The sequence below is a fragment of the Theropithecus gelada genome, chromosome X, assembly GCF_003255815.1.
Source record: "Theropithecus gelada isolate Dixy chromosome X, Tgel_1.0, whole genome shotgun sequence".
Taxonomy (NCBI): domain Eukaryota; kingdom Metazoa; phylum Chordata; class Mammalia; order Primates; family Cercopithecidae; genus Theropithecus; species Theropithecus gelada.
Genome location: NC_037689.1, coordinates 149,176,912 through 149,194,633, shown reverse-complemented (window position 1 = coordinate 149,194,633; position 17,722 = coordinate 149,176,912). Strand labels below are relative to the sequence as shown.

General features: G+C 40.4%; 1 protein-coding gene across 1 annotated transcript in view; it reads right to left on the bottom strand.

Moving 5' to 3' along the window:
- Nucleotides 1–1,560: 1,560 nt before the first annotated feature.
- Nucleotides 1,561–17,722, bottom strand: part of PASD1 (PAS domain containing repressor 1) — a 100,726-nt gene continuing 84,564 nt past the window's right edge. Inside the window, exons 10-15 of the mRNA XM_025372832.1 lie at nucleotides 11,836–11,962; nucleotides 7,322–7,542; nucleotides 5,515–5,523; nucleotides 3,019–3,168; nucleotides 2,445–2,642; nucleotides 1,561–2,043 (exon numbers count right to left, since the gene is read on the bottom strand). Of these exons, the coding sequence (XP_025228617.1) occupies nucleotides 1,561–2,043; nucleotides 2,445–2,642; nucleotides 3,019–3,168; nucleotides 5,515–5,523; nucleotides 7,322–7,542; nucleotides 11,836–11,962 (1,188 nt within the window). The remainder of the gene's footprint in view (nucleotides 2,044–2,444; nucleotides 2,643–3,018; nucleotides 3,169–5,514; nucleotides 5,524–7,321; nucleotides 7,543–11,835; nucleotides 11,963–17,722) is intronic.

The window sequence follows — 17,722 nt, the reverse complement described above, 5'->3', positions numbered from 1 at the left end:
ATCCCTCTTGACCTGCACTGGAGGGAAAAGGAGGAGGCTGTTGCATACCTGATGGTAGGGGGGTTGTCTGTGCAAGGTGCCCTGCTCATCGCAAGTCCAAGTATTCACTTGGACAACAACAGGACCTAGTGGATCAGACAGCTGTTGCCAAAGCTGGATGTAATCCTGTGGGGTCTCCAGGGTGCTTATGGTTGAGTCTGAAGTTATGGGAGACTGAGGAATGCTGGAAGAAGAAATTGTCTCAGAGTTTGAGGTATCTGTCAACGGCAGCTGGTTCATGGGGGGCCCTTGATACGCCTCAGGATAAAAACTGTAAGAGAAGAAAGCTGTTGCATGACGTGGATCTGGACATGATAACAGATGAGACACTCATGTGGTCATCAGTAGGTGCTTCAGGCATATTTGGTTTTGGTGGCCACACCATAGGATTCACTTGTTTGTATTCTCACTTTGGCCTGACTAAGATTCAACTTGTCAAAGTAAAGTGAATGTAGACACTGACAAAAATTACAATCCTTTGTCTCAACTGGTTTTATTTATGTTACTTGGACAGTCTTGGTCCTGCTACAACTATGCTCTCTGTGGTCTTGGAAAGTCATTTCACCTACTTTGAAAGCACTCAGGGAGCTAATGGCTGAGAGGAGACCGTAAGGCAGATTTCCAAACTCCAAATCCAGTGCTCCCTCCACAACCCTAAGCCTGAAAGTCTTGTGATCAATATAGATTTTTGAACCCCATCCCAGACTCTGAATCTCTACTTTCCAAATCCTCCTCAGGTGGATTCTGATGATCAGGTCAGGTGGGCAATAGGGCCCTAAAGCAGTCTACATGTCAAAGTCACTCATTCTAAAGCAAGGCCCAGAAGGAAGTCCAGAGAGCTTTGGGAAGGCTAGCATTCATTCAAAACTATTTAGTGGGCCCCAACTATATGCTAAGCAATCCTTTCATTGCTGGGCAGAACCTTCTCTTTCTAGCATTTGGAACTGAAGACCTTATTATTGGGCAGAAATGTGTTTGTGTCCTTATATTGCCACTCAGGACTTAGCCTTCATGTATTCTTGGCTGATCTTAGCAATCTAGCAATTGTTTCACACTCACTTCCCTCCTACTGTTCATAAATGACAGGGAGATACCTACACTTGGCCTACTGCAATCACCAGATTCCAGGAAAGTTAGGGAATGAAACTGGAAGCCCAGAAGTTATTCAGCTGTGGGCACAAAAGACTTGTCCATAGACACCCTGTGCAAGAGACTAGGCTTGGGGAATCCAACCAAGTGATTTCAAGGTTTGTGGGCTAATTACCTAGCACTGAGGCTTCCTTATCTAGTACTTTCTTCACTGGTACCCCTTTGTTCCATCAATGGATGCTCAGTCATGCACCACACATGCAGAAGGATGATGGCAGTGGCCACAGAGAAGGTAAGTTGAGGGCAAGTTGTTATTGATGAAAGGGACGCTGGTGCCACACGGACAGGTCGTCTGTCTGTGGTCTCAGGCATGGGATCCAGCCATGAGGGAAAAGCAATAATCATAGCCACTATCACTATCCCATGCATGTCTTACCTTTGACTCTCATCTTCCTGTTGCCCACAGTTTTCATCTTGATAGAAGCCAGAGGACTGTTGTTCAGCTACTATCTGGATAGGAACAATGGGTTGGGTCTGTAAAAGCCTAACAGGGTTATTGCAGAGGGGCACAGATACGCCACTTGGGTTTTGCAGGCATATCTGCACCCTCTGATTCCCCACGATGACATTACGCTTCAGTGGCTGCTCTTGCAACTGCTGACTCTGCTGCTTCTCCTTTGGCTCTTTCTGCAGCATCTGCCCCTGCCGCTTCTTCCGCTCCTGCAGCTTCTTCTTCTTTTCCCACCTCTGCTCCTGCAGCATCTTCTTCTCCTGCATTTTCTGCTCCTGCAGCAGCTTCTTCTCCTGCATCTTCTTCTGCTTCTGCACCTTCCTTTGCTCCCTCAGCTGCTGCAGCTGCTTTCGTAGCTGCCGCTGCTGCTCCTTCAGGCGTTGTTCTTGCTGCGCCAGTTGCTGCTGCATCAAAAGGCAACAGATAAAAGCACCCTGGTGTCTGCAAGAGCCCCCGAGAAATTTATTTAACACCCCCATTCAATTCTCGCAAAGCAAAAGGCAGCAACAGTTGAGCCTCTCTGTACATAGTGATCTGTGTGACTGTCTACTTGTTAGACTGGATACTAGTTGCAGCCGTGCACCTGGCAGCAAGAGTCTGCTAATCCAGCACATATGTACATGTAGGTACACATGGTCTAGTGTGTGCATTCAGGTCTAGGTAGCCCAGGATTTTTTACTATCTTGGGCAAATAAATTGCAGCCAACTGGATAGTCACTACCCCCTAAGGAGAACCAAGTGAGTCAAAGTCCTCAAGAAAACAAAATCCCCTTTCAGATACACAGTTAAAACAGCCTTTCCATACCTGGTTGAAGGCAACACAAGGCTCCTGAAGTTCCCCAGTGTTTTTGAGACAGTTGGATAAAGATAAACCGCAGAAACACTTGACCTCCTTGGGATGTGGGAGAGGCCACTTCACTTGCCCAGTGTGTTGTTTCTTGGGCACTGCCTCTGAAGATTGGAGATCAGGACTGACAATGTGGCATAATGTGTTTGGCTGCTTCTGTAAGGACACAGTACCACAAAGGTCTTATTCACAGTCCACACCTTTCCGTAGGGCATAAGACAAGCTGGGCATGGAGCAGGACTGCCCATAGGCAAGCCTACAGGAAGCCTTGGCTATATATAAGCCACATCAACCACTGCCAAGGCCTGGCTGGGCCAATCTCAGCTCTTGCAGTCAGGAGAAAAAGGGCAAAACTCTAAGTCCCTGCTGGAGATCACATTAGATATCCCATATCACCCTGCGGGCAGCAGCTGTCACTACTGGCAGGCACTACTGACTAACTCCTTAAGGCTCGCCAAGGTCCCTCTCTCCTCTTCCTTCTGCTACTTATATAGAACTGCTCTCTGACCTGAAACCTAGCATCCTCACTGACCTGAAGCTGATCCATCATCAATTCCAATGCATTCTGCTGGTTTTGGATGGCATCATGGAGCAACTGAGTCCTCTCTTCTAGCTGCTCCTTCAACTTCTTCATCAGTTCCAGTTCCCGGCTAATGATGTCGTAGGCAACTGGTGATGATGGCTGTGGGGAGAATTACTTATGGTTCATGTATAGCGACACTGGTTTCTCCAAGTCTTACCATCCTGTTTCACTTCAAAATTTCTGAAAGACTGAAAATGCAAACGGTAGCTCTCAAATTCAGATTTCATTCATTACTAGAAAGTTTGAAAAAAATGGTTAATTTAGGAATTCTAGATAAGAAATGGACCACGAAGATTATTTAGCCTGATTCTTTTCCCAAAAAGAAAGAAGTGGAATTGACCCAGAGACATGAAGCAACCTGTCCAAAGTCCTTAGTGGAAGAGTCATGGGCCAGTGCCAAAGTATTCTGCTCCTGGGTCAAATCACAAATGACAGTCCACCAATAGGGCCCCTGTTAGCAATGCAATAATGAAAACCATCAACTGGCACTTCCTTTGTTCCAGGCACTCTTCTAAACACTGCATGAAAACTCATAGGTCTGATCTTCACAGAGCCCTGAAAAGCAGGTACTATTATTGTTCTCATTAACAATTATAGTACTTAGATGAACTCTCCTCTAGGTTCTGGAAATCTAATTTTAACTTGGATAACAGTTTCACATCTGGAAAGAAGCAAATGTGCAGGTTTATAAAAGTAGAGAGTGTGTTATGGGGCAAATGATGCTCCAAATTGGCTGGAATAGAAGGAGTAAGGCAGGTCACATGTAGAGGAGAAGCCAAAGTTTTGTACAGGTTCAGGCAGCCAAGGAACTTGGATTTTATTCATCAGTCACCTGGTACTGCTGTTAGAAGATGTGTTCTACAATCCATATCTTATCAGGGATGTAACATGCTCAGATCTCAGTTGTAAAACATGCCTTCTGGCAGCTGTGCAGAAGATGAAGTGGTGGGAGAAAAGAAGCGTGGAGTTCGGGACAAGTCAATTAGAAGGCTGTGGGGGTAATTCAAGGTAGAGATAATAGGGGCATGGAACAATCCAGAGGTAGATGATATAAAAAGGAAGAGACATATTTGAGAGAAATTAAGAAAATAACAAATGCTGGTGAGGATGTGGAGAAAGAAGAACACTCATACACTGTTGGTAGGAATGTAAATTAGTACAGCCACTATGGAAAACACTATGGAGGTTCCTCATAGAACTAAAAATGCAACTACCATATGATCCAGCAAATTCCACTACTGAATATACACCAAAAGAAAGGAAATCAGTAGATCAAAAAGGTATCTGCACCCCCATATTCGTTGCAGTACTATTCACAATAGCCAACATTTGGAATTAACCCAAGTATTATCAACAGACAAATGGCTAAAAAATGTGTTATATATACACAATGGAATATTATTCAGCCATAAAAAGAATAAATTCACGTCATCTGCAGCAACATGGATGGAACTGGAGGACATTATGTTAAGTGAAATAAGCCAGGTACAGAAAGACAAATATCACATGTTCTCACTCATATGTGAAAGTTAAAAATGTTGATCTCATGGAGGTGCAGAGTAGAATGGTGGTTACCAGAGGCTAGGAAGGGAAGGTGGGAGAGGTGGATGAAGAGAAGTTGATTATTTGGTACAAAAATACAGTTAAACATTAGGAACAAGTTCTAGTGCTCAAGTAGGAAAATTAGAGTTAAAACAATTTACTGTATATTTTAAAATAGCTAGAAGAATTGTAATGCTCCCAACACAAAGAAATATTTGAAGTGATGGGTATCCTGATTACCCTGACTTGATCATTACACACTGTATACATGTATCCAAATATGTACATGTATCCAAAACTATGTACAACATAATATATAGAGTGTATATATATACTATATATAGTATATATATAAAATATGAAAACCATCAATTGGCACTATACTATGATACTATATATAGTATATGTGTATATATATACACATATACACACATATAGTATATATAATATATACAACTATAATATATCAAAAATAAACAAAATTCTAAGAAACAGATTAACATCCAGAATATCTTAAAGTAAAATAAAGTTTAAAAAACAATAATAAAAAAGAAGCTGAGCTAGGTGTGGTGGCTCGCATCTGTAATTCCAGCTACTCAGGAGGCTGACGTGGGAGAGCTGCCTGAGGCTTGAGACCAGCCTGGGCAACAAAGCAAAAACCACGACTCTTTTAAAAAAAAAAAGGTGGATGGGATTTCTCAACTGATTGGCTGAGAGGCTGAGAGGGACAGAAGAGAGATGAGATTCTTGGAAAATATCTTTCAAGGCTGAAGTAAGGCCTGGGAACAATTGCTATTTGCCCGGAACTGTGCTGAATACCATGCATATAAACAAGGTCAGAGAGCCACAGTCCTGATCGATAAAGAATTTACAATATTAATGATAAGAAAAAGGTACATATACTTGCAACTTCTAGAAACCAAAAATATACTGTGGTTCATCAGTACCCTTTATGAGTAATGTAAGTACATAGATGAGTTGAGAGAAAGAGAGAGAACACCCTACAAGTTGTTGTTTTCATCATTTGGAATAAAAATTATATATGTATTTTTAGTCCATTGAAAACTGCTCAATTTGTCCTTCTTTCACTATGCATTGTATGTCTCTTCCTATATGAAAGCAGACGTTCATTAGACCAAAAAAAAAAAAAAAAAAAAAAAACCACACACACATATGAACGCGCACGTACACACACACACACCCCCCACACCCCTTTAAACTCAGGACTGGAAGAGACAAACCTTACAGGTTCTCACATCCTCTCACCCTCTCCAAGCAGAAATCTTCTCTACTGTTCCTGGAAAAGGAGCTGCCAAGCATTGGCTCTAACCTTTCCATTGAAGGAGAGAGGACTTGCTATTTCAAGAGGTGACCTAATCTGTCTGAGAAGGGCTAATAGTGCCAGACTGCTTCCTTGATCCTCTGGAACCACATCTTCCACTTTATGATCCTTCAACTATTTGGATAAAGCTGTCCCTGTCCCTTCCCATTCTTCCCTTCTCAGTGTCTTCAGCAACTGATTAAGATGTCTTCCAGCCCCTTCCTCATCCTGGTCTCCATCTTTTGGATACAATCCAGGTTGTTGATACATGGCACCCAGAAATAAGCCTAATACACTAGCACATGCAGAGGCAGATGACACACATTCATTGCTGGTTATTTTGGTGATTTTTTAAAAGTCATACTTAAAAATTTAATTACAAGTTAATTCAAAAGAGAAGATAAACCTGTCAACAGCAAAAGAGAACCACAACTTTTTGGCATAATAAGGGCATAAATCAGGCCACAGCAGATTTTCACAGAAATTTCCTTTTAAGTAGCTCAGAGAATTTTCACAGTAGTCTGCAAATCCCTGCAAGGCAAGACCATTTCAACATGGAGAAACTGAGACTCAGTAATTTGCCAAGGCCACACTGCTGATACTAAACTCAAACAATTGTGTTCTAGCCCTTAATTCTTTTCATTAGATGAGGATCCTTTTGACACGGAGTCACTCGTCTTAGGCTTGGTGATGAATGCACACAATTCCATGTAACTGACCATAAACTCACTAGCTTGGCTTCTAATCCTGATTTTAATAATCCTGTCTAACATAAAAGATGATTGTTCAAATCATGGTTATGTAAACACATTTCGGGGTAGAGGAACTACACAGTAGTTAATCCAATCATTTTGATTTGGCTTTGGACTGTACATTGGTACTGACGTTTCAAGGTTGGGTATATCTAACGACTCTGAAATGCATGTTCTAACCTAATAAAAATTCCACTGGGAAAACCTAGCTTGTGGTGCAGGAAGAGGGTTGGTATGGGTAGGCCAGAAGGTTGTCTTCCCTCTAGATGGTTAGTATGCTCTCACAGGTGATTAAAATCAGGGCTTTTAAAAATACCACCTTTTCTTAGTAGCTAAGCTTCCTATTTGGCTCAAACTTTTCCTCAAGTACAGAGTGTCCATGGGATTTCAAATTAAGAAGAGCACAGGGATTTGGTCTTACGTAGAGAACCTCCAATCTCCCTGTTTGTGAGGGTCCACTGAGTTCTTAGCTGCATCTGAAAATCCAGTACAACAGAAATAGTGACATAGTTTTGAAAAAGTAACAAACATACTTTCTGCAAAGTGAAACTGGTCACAAGAGTGAAAATTTGGGCTTTGCAAGGTTAGCTGTCTAGACAAACATGTGAAGCGGGTGAAGCGAGACTTTCAGAAGTACCTGAGCACTTGCGCCAGCAGCCCCCAGGTCCACTGAGTCCTCTGGATCCATCAGGCCTGCCTGGTCTAACAGGTCCACTGGGTTCTCTGGGTCCTGCTGGTCCATTGGGCCCTCCTGGTCCACTGAGTCCTCCTGGTCCACTGAGAACTCCAGGTCCACTGGGTCTGCCCTGTACAATGGATTCACCTCAGGCTCAACTTGAAAGTCCTGCAAGGATAAGGCTGAGGAAGAAAGCACAGGGGAGTTCATGACTTAAAAAGCAAAAGTACTGATGTTATCAAAAAGACTGTATGAGGGTCATTTTAGTCCATGTTAAGGATGAGATGTGCCAGGTGCCAGGAATCATTCAGAATATTGTTTTTAAAATCTGTTCATATTTGAAAATGAAGAAAAGGGAGAGAGTGTTTGAAATTACCACTGCCTATCCTCCAGCTTAAGCTAGTGCCTAAACCCACTGCATTTATTAGTGTCATTTCATTCATTATAAAATTATTTTGGCTCTGCTTTTGGAGATTTAGTACCATCCAATTGATAAAACCAAATAAAATCTAGTCATAAATCACTTCTGAACAATTGGATTGCCCAGAATGTGGGACCTTGGGAGTGCTCAAAGTGCTCTGGGAGGTGTTATGACATGACTTGGCTTCAACAGCCCTGAAAAGGACAGTGGAGAACATTATTTGAATAATGCAAAATGGTACAGTTGTTTTTGAAAACCCTTTGTCAGTTTCTAATAAAGTTAAACACATACTTCCCAAATGACCCAGCAGTCCCACAACCAGGACTTGAAAACGTATATTCATACAACACTAAAACTTCTATGCAAATGTTTAATGTAGCTTTATTCATGATCAAAAAACACTTGGAAACAACCCAGATGTTCTTTTACAGGTGAATGAAGTGTTAAAACTTGATAAATTCATAAGATGTAGTACTACTCAGCAATAAAAGGGAATTAACCATTGATTCATGCAAACATGGATGAATCCTAAATGCATTTTGCTAAGTGAAAGGGGCTAGACAAAAAAGGCAAGATGTCATATGATTCCTCTTACATGACATTCTGGAAAAGGGAAACCTGCAGAGGTGAAATACAGATCAATGGTTGTCAGGGGATGGGAGACAAAGGTTGAGTACAAAGAGGGAGCACAAAGGAATTTTGGGGGTGATGGAACTATTCTGTTTGGTACTGTGGTGATGGATACATGACTCTTACCATTTGTCAAAATCCATAGAACTGTATATATCAAAGAGTGAATTTTACTGTATATAAATTTGAAAATAAATTGATCAGGAGGTAGGAAAACCTAGGTGAATATGCAGACTGTAACAAATGAATCTAATTCTATTACAAATAAATGACATATCCACAGTGATGGGGGTGAGAAATAAAGAAGCTAACGTAGGAACTTCGGAAAACAGAGGTTTGCTTGGATACTGCAAAGCTAAAGACCAAAAAAAAAAAAAAAATGCACACACAAATTAATTCCACATGGTAAATTTGTTCCTTAAGGGGTACAGGTTAGCAATTGTGAAACTACTTTTTATGAATGTTTATGTATTGGAAAAATCAATAAATATACTATACATAATGAGAGACAGATTTATCACTGTCAGAGATACAAATTACAAATAAGCAGACAGAAAAGGCTAGAATGAACCCTATGATACTGGGCTGGAGTAGGAAATATCAATGAACTCCTGCTGCTGTTGTTGGTTGTTACACGCTGAAATAAATACAGATGGTTGTATATGGTTGCACAGGTTAGTATGAACAGACATCTTTCTTAGCTGTGTCTACTGAGAGGGTTTAGAAGTAGTGACATACCTGTAACAGTGAGTACAACTAGCACCCAGATCTTCGTTTTTAAATACCACCTTCCAAATAAAGGACCTAAATAAGGCTCCTTAAAGAAGGGGTTGATTTCAATGACAACATGTAATAACGGAAATAAGGAAGTGAAGGGGGAAAAAAAAGATGCAGACATGATAAAAGGACAAGGGAGCCAACCTAAAAGAGCCCCATGAGCCAAAGCTGGAGCAATTTTTTTTTTAATGATGGTATTGGATTACAAACCAAATAATAAAAAAATGCCCATAAATACATCCTGATGTAAATGAATCTACGAATAAATGAATGAATGAGAGACAAGGAACAACTCTTTCTTACAGCAAGATTGCAGCTAATAAATACACAAAAAATAAAGGATATAAAAAAATGGCATTAGAAGTAATTGCTACAGGCCAATTCCACTGATGATGCTACAATGTGAAGGAGAGTTTAAGGAGAAACAGGAAACATTATTTGCATGTTCTCAATGTAGCTCCCCTCAAATATTTGGTAAGTACAAAGGGGAAAACAGTATCACCTTAACCAAGCAATCAAGTTAACACCACCAGCAATAAAATATACCATCATGTATATTCTGATATGATGCACTAAGGAGGGCACATCACATCTGTGGTATTCTTTCCCAAAATGCAAGACCTCAATCTCATCTTGAAAAATCATCAGACGAGTCCAAATTGAGGGACATTCTGTCAAATACCTGGCCCATATCTTTCAAAAGTATCAGATGATAAAAAAAAGAAAAGCAAGACTAAGACACTGTCAAAGACTAGAAGAAACTAAAAACACATATTATTTAAATTCAATGAAAGATACTGGATTAGTTATTAGAACAGAAAAACAATTTTCTGGGAAAACTGAGTAAAGGCTGAAGCTCACTTAAAAGTATTGTATCAATGTTAACTTTTTAGTTTTGACAGTTGTACTGTGGTTATGTAAAATGTTACGTTAGGGGAAGCTAAATTAGGGTTATCCTAAATGGTATATTTCCCTTATTTTTCTATTTTTTTTCTTTGTGCTATTTTTGCAAATCTTCTTTAAGTCCAAAATTATTTCAAGATTAAAAGTTTGGAAAAGAGAAACATCTGGATTAGGCAGAATGAACCACTCTGTCACTTCCTATCTGCTCTTTGCAGCCTGGGGTTGCATATCTTACCAGGCTATGGTCATGAGCAAATTGTCCTTCAATCATAGCATGAGTTTGGGATGACCATTGAAAATATTTTGGAAAATTCTGGTTTCTGGACACTTCCGGTGTTTAGACCGTTGGCTAAATTTGTCTGCTTAACTCTTTTTCCACTAAAAGCCATTTTCCAAATCAGTTTAGCTTTTTTTTTTTTGAGTTGGAGTCTTGCTCTGTCGTCCAGGCTGGAGTGCAGTGGCGCCATCTCGGCTCACTGCAACTTCCGCCTCCTGGGTTCCAGCCATTCTCCTGCCCCAGCCTCCCGAATAGCTGGGACTACAGGTGCCCGCTACCACGCCTGGCTAATTTTTTGTATTTTTAGTAGAGATGGGGTTTCACCATGGTAGCCAAGATGGTCTTGATCTCCCGACCTCGTGATCCGACGACCTAGGCCTCCCAAAGTGCTGGGATTACAGGCATGAGCCACCGCACCCAGCCCAGTTTAGCATCTTTTAATTTTCTGATTCCAAGTAAACAAAGCTACTAAATTATCTATAAGTGATAGTGAGAAACCTAGGAGTTACTTGACTTCTACCATATCAGCCATAAGCTGCTAGTCATCTCAGTATGCTCATTTTGTTGAAATAGTCATCTGTGGAAGGTTATAAGGATTTCTCCATCATTGGCTTAACAGTAGTAAACACAAATAATTCTCTATAGCAAAGTTACAATGGTAGGTCCAGATAAATAGGTTTAAAGCAATCAATCTCTTATAAATTTTAGAAATCACAATTATGAGTTCATGGAGTTTGACCTCTCCTGCCAAAAATCAATTGTTTTGGAAGGAATTTTTTAAACACAGCTTTGAGATTGACAGCAACAATGGAAAAGTTGTTAACTAAGAGTTTTAAAAGTGGAGATACTAACACTGGATTTAAAAACTGAAAAAAGAGTGAAATAAAAATTAAAATAGAGCTTACTACTTCTATACAAGATTTCACATACCAATTATTTATGATCAGATTAATTAGGAGATACGATTTGCATTATGCATACACCATTTTCTTAAGTTTTGTACTTTTTAAACAATTACAGTTATGAAAGGTCTTTAATATTGAAACTCATGAAAGAAATATCACTGTTTTTGAGAGACTCTCACTTTCCCCCTTTATTGCCATGAAAACTCAATAACAAGAGGTTTCTTTGGAATCCAAATATTGTGTGATAGCAGAATAGACTACATGAGTATAAAAAGATAAAACGCTATTCCTTCAAGGACTGAGATCCAGTGCCAATTTTTAGAAGATTAAAATTAAATAGGAGAAAAGACCATTTCCAAGCACTTGAACCTGTGATGAAATCCTCATTTTTATTATTCTCAAATCATCATCTCAAATATTTACAGAAGATGAAGAAAGCTGGAATTCACTCTGTGATTTCACACTATTATAGAGCATTACATTCATTTGAAAAACTGTAACTACGCTGTTGGTCACTATTTTTCTTCTAATAGTCCCTATCCAAATGCATAAATGTACCTACCCGGAGATTCAGGAATAGTATACAGGGAAACTGTGCTGGAGCAATAAGTTGAATCAGAATCTACAAACATTACATGAACATTTTCTTGTGGTCCATACTGCTCAACCTCTGAAATATCGATTTGGTCCTGTAAATGTCCAAAAGAGAAAGATAGGATATCGCATTTTGGAGTTAGAAAGAATAGGAAACACAGGCAGAATACAAACTTTGATGCATTTCACATCACAATTTCTAACACTGCTGCAATCAACTGAAAACCTAACAAAAAATCGTCATCAAATACCTCTTTAAAAATATTGCTGGAAGATAACAAGCAGAGATTATAGATGCCACAAGGTATACACTGACAAACTTAAGAAGAGAAACACAGTATACATAATACTAAAAATAAAGGCATCAAAAATGTTTATAGATCAAAAGGCATGGCAAAAACAATTCTGCCTTTCAGTGGTGTCAGTAGGATGCTGTCATGATAGTAGCCAAGGATGGTAGTCACCTCATCTCCCATTCCTCATTATTAGACCCAAACACACTGGCTCACAGAGAAATGGGACAGCAGTGGGAGACCTGCACCACCATTGATAAGGCCATTTTCCCAGAGTTCCTGCACTTGCATCCTAAGCTTAGAGAAAGAAAAGGCCAACCGGGGGCTGTTTAACAACTATGTCTTTAGGCAGATTAAAGTTGAAAGTATTATTAGCAAAAGTACTTTTAGCAGAGAGGTGAAAAGGCCTCTAAGAGCTTCTAGTGCAATGTTCTCATTGGATAGTGTCAAAGAGGGCAAGGCCATACAGACAGACAGGAGCAGAGTGAGAGACAGAATCCATTGACTCCAAACCCAATGCTCTTTTTCCTAAGTCTGGCTACCTTTAAGCCATTTGTTGCTTTAAACTATATACGTATTACGTATTTCTATTGAGTGATCCTGTCCTATTTCCTGAACAACTGGATCCTTTTTGAATAGTCTGTGGATCACTGTCCATTGAAATTTTTTTTTTTTTTTTTTTTTTTTTTTTTTTTGAGATAGAGTCTGGCTCCGTCGCCCAGGCTGGAGTGCAGTGGCCAGATCTCAGCTCACTGCAAGCTCCACCTCCTGGGTTTACGCCATTCTCCTGCCTCAGCCTCCCGAGTAGCTGGGACTACAGGCACCCGCCACATTGCCCAGCTAGTTTTTTGTATTTTTTTTAGTAGAGACGGGGTTTCAACGTGTTAGCCAGGATGGTCTCGATCTCCTGACCTTGTGATCCGCCCATCTTGGCCTCCCAAAGTGCTGGGATTACAGGCTTGAGCCACCGCGCCCGGCCCTGAAATTTAAGTACCTTGTTTAGCAGTGAAATATTTTACATCCCTGACAAAATATTTTTTTTTTTTTTTTGCTTTTGTTCTGGACTGGCTTAAGACACAGACCCATGGTGATTTTTCTACAAGGAATCTGTTTGTTGGATCACATCCCAGTATTTCAACTTCAGGAAATTGTGCAACCTCACTGTTCAAGTGACTATGTTTTATACTACCTAAAATAAGTGATATGTTGCCAGGGATGTGACAATCTTTTCATTATTTACGACGATATTATGGTGAATCGGTATTCATTAAGAGGAGATATGACCTGTCTCTTTCCTCTTCCTTCTGTTCTTCTTCATAGCCATCTATCGATTTAATCACTAACTCTTTGCTTTCTGTATTATTTTCAATAGAAATTTATATTCTCAAATGTTAATTAAGATGTCCACTTTTGGGCATTCATATGTTTGGGCTTATCAATATAAATGCAGTGAGCTTAAATTAACTTAAATGACAGCATTATGTGCAGTAATGGTAATTGGCCTGGAAAAAAATAAAGCCAAGAAACTACTTTGGAAGCAAAAAGATACCAGCTTAAAATGCAATTAGGACTAAGGTGAAAAAGCATGCATGGAGATAGGAAGACAATCAACATGCTTTTACAGTTTTGAGTGGAGTTTTTGATTCACCTTTATTCCGTAATTGTCTCCACGATTAGTATGCTAAAGGATTTGAAAAGAGAGGCATGGGTTTTGAGGCTCGACATAAAGTAGGCTTCAAATGCAAACTCCAATACCTGATGGTTATGTAAACTGCAAATATGTAGGGGGAGAGGGGGAAGAGGGCATTCAAGAAGTTTGTCCCCAAATCTTTGCATTTTCCCTGTGGTGGCTTATTGTTAAAGTGCTCTGACTAATTTTTAGGAGATCCTTGCATTTTACTTTTTTGGAGGTGGTGGGCGAAAGGCCATAGGGCTTCCAAACAAGACAGCAGATTGGAGAGACATGGGGAAAATGCTAGATAAAATAGAGCAGAATTTTTTTTAAAAAAATACACTGAGTTTAGAAATCCTCTCTGGACCTCATCTCTTATTTACCTGCCACCCCACTTATGTGATTTCCTTTATAGCAAAACTTCTCAAAAGGATTTTTTTATATACAATGTCTCCAATTCCACCATCTTCTCTTAAACCTACTGTGATCAGACATTATCTCCTTGAACCCCACCATACTCCACCAAAACTTTTGTCAAGTTTAGCAACGATCTACAGGTCCTAACTCTAATGGTCACTTCTCAATTGTCCACCTATCTAATCTATCAGCAGTATTTGACATTGTTCATCATTCCTTCTTCCTGTAAATACTTTATTCACTTTGCGTACCTCCTACCTCACTAGTTACTTGTCAGTCTCTTTTGCTAATTCCTCCTTTTTCTCCCCTAATCTCTTAACTTTGGGTGTACTTCAAGGCTCAGTCCTTGGTCCTTGTTGCTATCTACCTTAGTGACCATCTTCCAGGCTTACAGCTTTAAGACCATCCATACTGATGATTCCCAAATTCAAATTTCCAGTCCAGTATTACATCTCCAGTTGGATGACTAATGGGCATCTCAGTCATAAACATTTTCAAAACTAAGTCCCTGATATTACTCCTCCCCTCAAAGAAAACACCATTGGCTAGGCACAGTGGCTCATGCCTATAACCCCAACACTTTGGGAGGCTGAGGTGGGAGGACTGCTTGAGCCCAGAAGTTTGAGACCAGCCTGGGCAATATAGTGAGACCTTGTCTCTAAAAAAATTTAAAATTAGCTGAGTGTGGCAGTGTGTGCCTGTAGTCCCAGCTACTTGGGAGGCTGAAGTGGGAGGATCATTTAAGCCTGGAAAGCAGAAGTTGCAGTGAGCTGACCATACCACTGCATTCCAGTCTGGGCAACAGAGTGAGAGACCCTGTCTCAAAAGAAAAGAAAAAAGAAAAGAAAGAAGAAAGAGAGAGGAAGGAAAGAGAGAGAGAGGAAGGAAAGAGAGAGAGGAAGAGAGGAAGGAAGGAAGGAAGGAAGGAAGGAAGGAAGGAAGGAAGGAAGGAAGGAAGGAAGGAAGGAAGGAAGGAAGGAGAAGGAAGAAGAAGGAGGAGGAGGAAGGGAGAGAGGGAGGGAGGAAGGAAGGAGGAAGAAGTAAGAAGGAAGGAAGGAAGGAAGGAAGAAAGAAAAAAGGAAAGAAGGAAAGAAAGAAAGAAAGAAAGAAAGAAAGAAAACATCCCTAAGCTTGTGAATTCTTCCCATAATTTTTTCCATCTTAGTTAATGCAACATTATCCCATCAGTTGCTCATGTCAAGTACCTTAAAATCATCCCTAATTCCTCTCTTTTTCTCACACCCCTCATCAAATGCCAACAAATTCAAGGGCTCTTCCTTCAAAATATTTTCAGAAGGCCAGGCACGGTGGCTCATGCCTGTAATCCCAGCACTTTGGGAGGCCGAAGCAGGTGGATCACCTGAGGTCAGAAGTTCAAGACCAGCCTGGCCAACACAGTGAAACCCCGTCTCTACTAATAATACAAAAATTAGCCAGGTGTGGTGGCGGGTGCCTGTAATCCAGCTACTTGGGAGGCTAAGGCAGGAGAATTGCTTGAACCTGGGAGGCGGAGGTTGCAGTGAGCCGAGATGGCGCCACGGCACTCCAGCCTGAGTGACAAGGGCAAAACTTCGTCTCAAAATACATATATATATATATACACACACACACACACACACATACATATATATGTGTATATATGTATTATATGTATATGTGTGTGTATATACACACACATATATATACACACACATACATATATACACACACATATATACACACACACACACATATATACACATACATATATATTTTCAGAATCTGACCACTTCTCACAACTTCTACGGTTACCACCCTGCTTCAAGCCATTATCATCTCTCGTTTGGACTGCTGAGAGAGCCTCCTAACTGGACTCCTTAACTTCCATTCCTGCCCTTCCTTCCACAGTCTATTCTCAACACTGTGACTCTTTTAATAAACAAGTCAGGTCATGCCATTCTTCTGCTCAAAACTCTTTAATCATTCTCCTTTTCACTCAGAGTTAAAGCCAAAATCTATACAATGGCTTACAAAGCCTTACTCAACCTGACCTCCATTACATCTATGACTTCATCAATACCTACTCTCAGCTTTGCTCACTCTGCTCCAGCTGCTCTGACCTTCTTGTTATTCCTCTAAACACCGGGCATGCTTCCACCTCAAAATCCTGCAGAAGTTTTTCCTCTTCTTGAAATAGTCTCCCCGACCACAGATGTCTTCATGGCTAGCTTTCTCCCCTTTTTTAAGTCATTGCTTATATTTAATACTGTACTCCCCCACCTCTTGCATTCCCAAACCTCCTCATCTTGCTCTATCTTTTCAATAAGTCTTGTCACCTTCTTTTTTTTTTTGAGACTGAGTCTCACTCTGTCATCCACACTGGAATGCAGTGACACGATCTTAGCTCACTGCAACCTCTGCCTCCCGGGTTCAAGCAATTCTCCTGCCTCAGCCTCCTGAGTAGCTGGGACTACAGGCGCGCGTCACCACCGGCTACTTTTTGTATTTTTTAGTAGAGATGGGGTTTCACCATATTGGTCAGGCTGGTCTCAAACTCCTGACCTCATGATCTGCCTGCCTCGGCCTCCCAAAGTGCTGGGATTACAGGCACGAGCCACTGTGCCCGGCCTAAGTCTTGTCACCTTCTAATCAATGATTTCTTTATTTAATATTTTCATCTCGTTATTGTCTGTTTCTCACTGTTGGAATGTAAGTTCCTCTAGAGCAACAATTTTTCACTGTTTTGTTAACTAATGAATCCACCCCCCAATTTAAAACAGTATCTGGTATCTGGTAGGTGTTCAATAAATAGTTGTTCAATAAATCAGTAAATGAAGGAATCAGAAATGGCCTTTAAAAATAAACACATTTAAAATGTTCGAATATATAAAGAACAAAAGGGAAACCATGCAACGAATAGGACAATACGACAAAATAGTTTTAAAAGTAGATGCCTCACTGGGCAGTAAGAGACATAGATACTGAGATCAGACAGATCTGGGTTTGAATCCTGGCTCTGACATTTACTGTGTGACTTTGGGCAACTTATTTAATAGCAAGACTCTGATATTTGCCATCTGTAAAACTGGAATGATAATGCCTCATAGGTCTGTTGTGGGAGTTAAGCACCCAGCAAAATGCACAAATAGGAAGCTCTCAAGACACTTTAGTTTTCAGTGTTATTATTCTTCTTCAGGGTTGACCTTCTTTGACTACTTTTTAGAATCTTAAATACGTATCTGTTGAATGAATAAATGACTAAATGCCTACCATATAGTAGGTTTTAAAATCAATGCAAGATGCTCTCATGATTATTCCCTAAACCAGGTTTGTCCTGGCCTCTCATTTGCACATAATCAGCTCTAGCAGACTGTTTCTGTGTTGTCTGCTGGTATCCTACCCAGCCCTTGGTTCATGCTCAGAGACAGCTGCTTCTGAAGATGCCACCCCACCTGCCACCTCCTGCAACAATGGATTTGGATGCAAAAGCAATC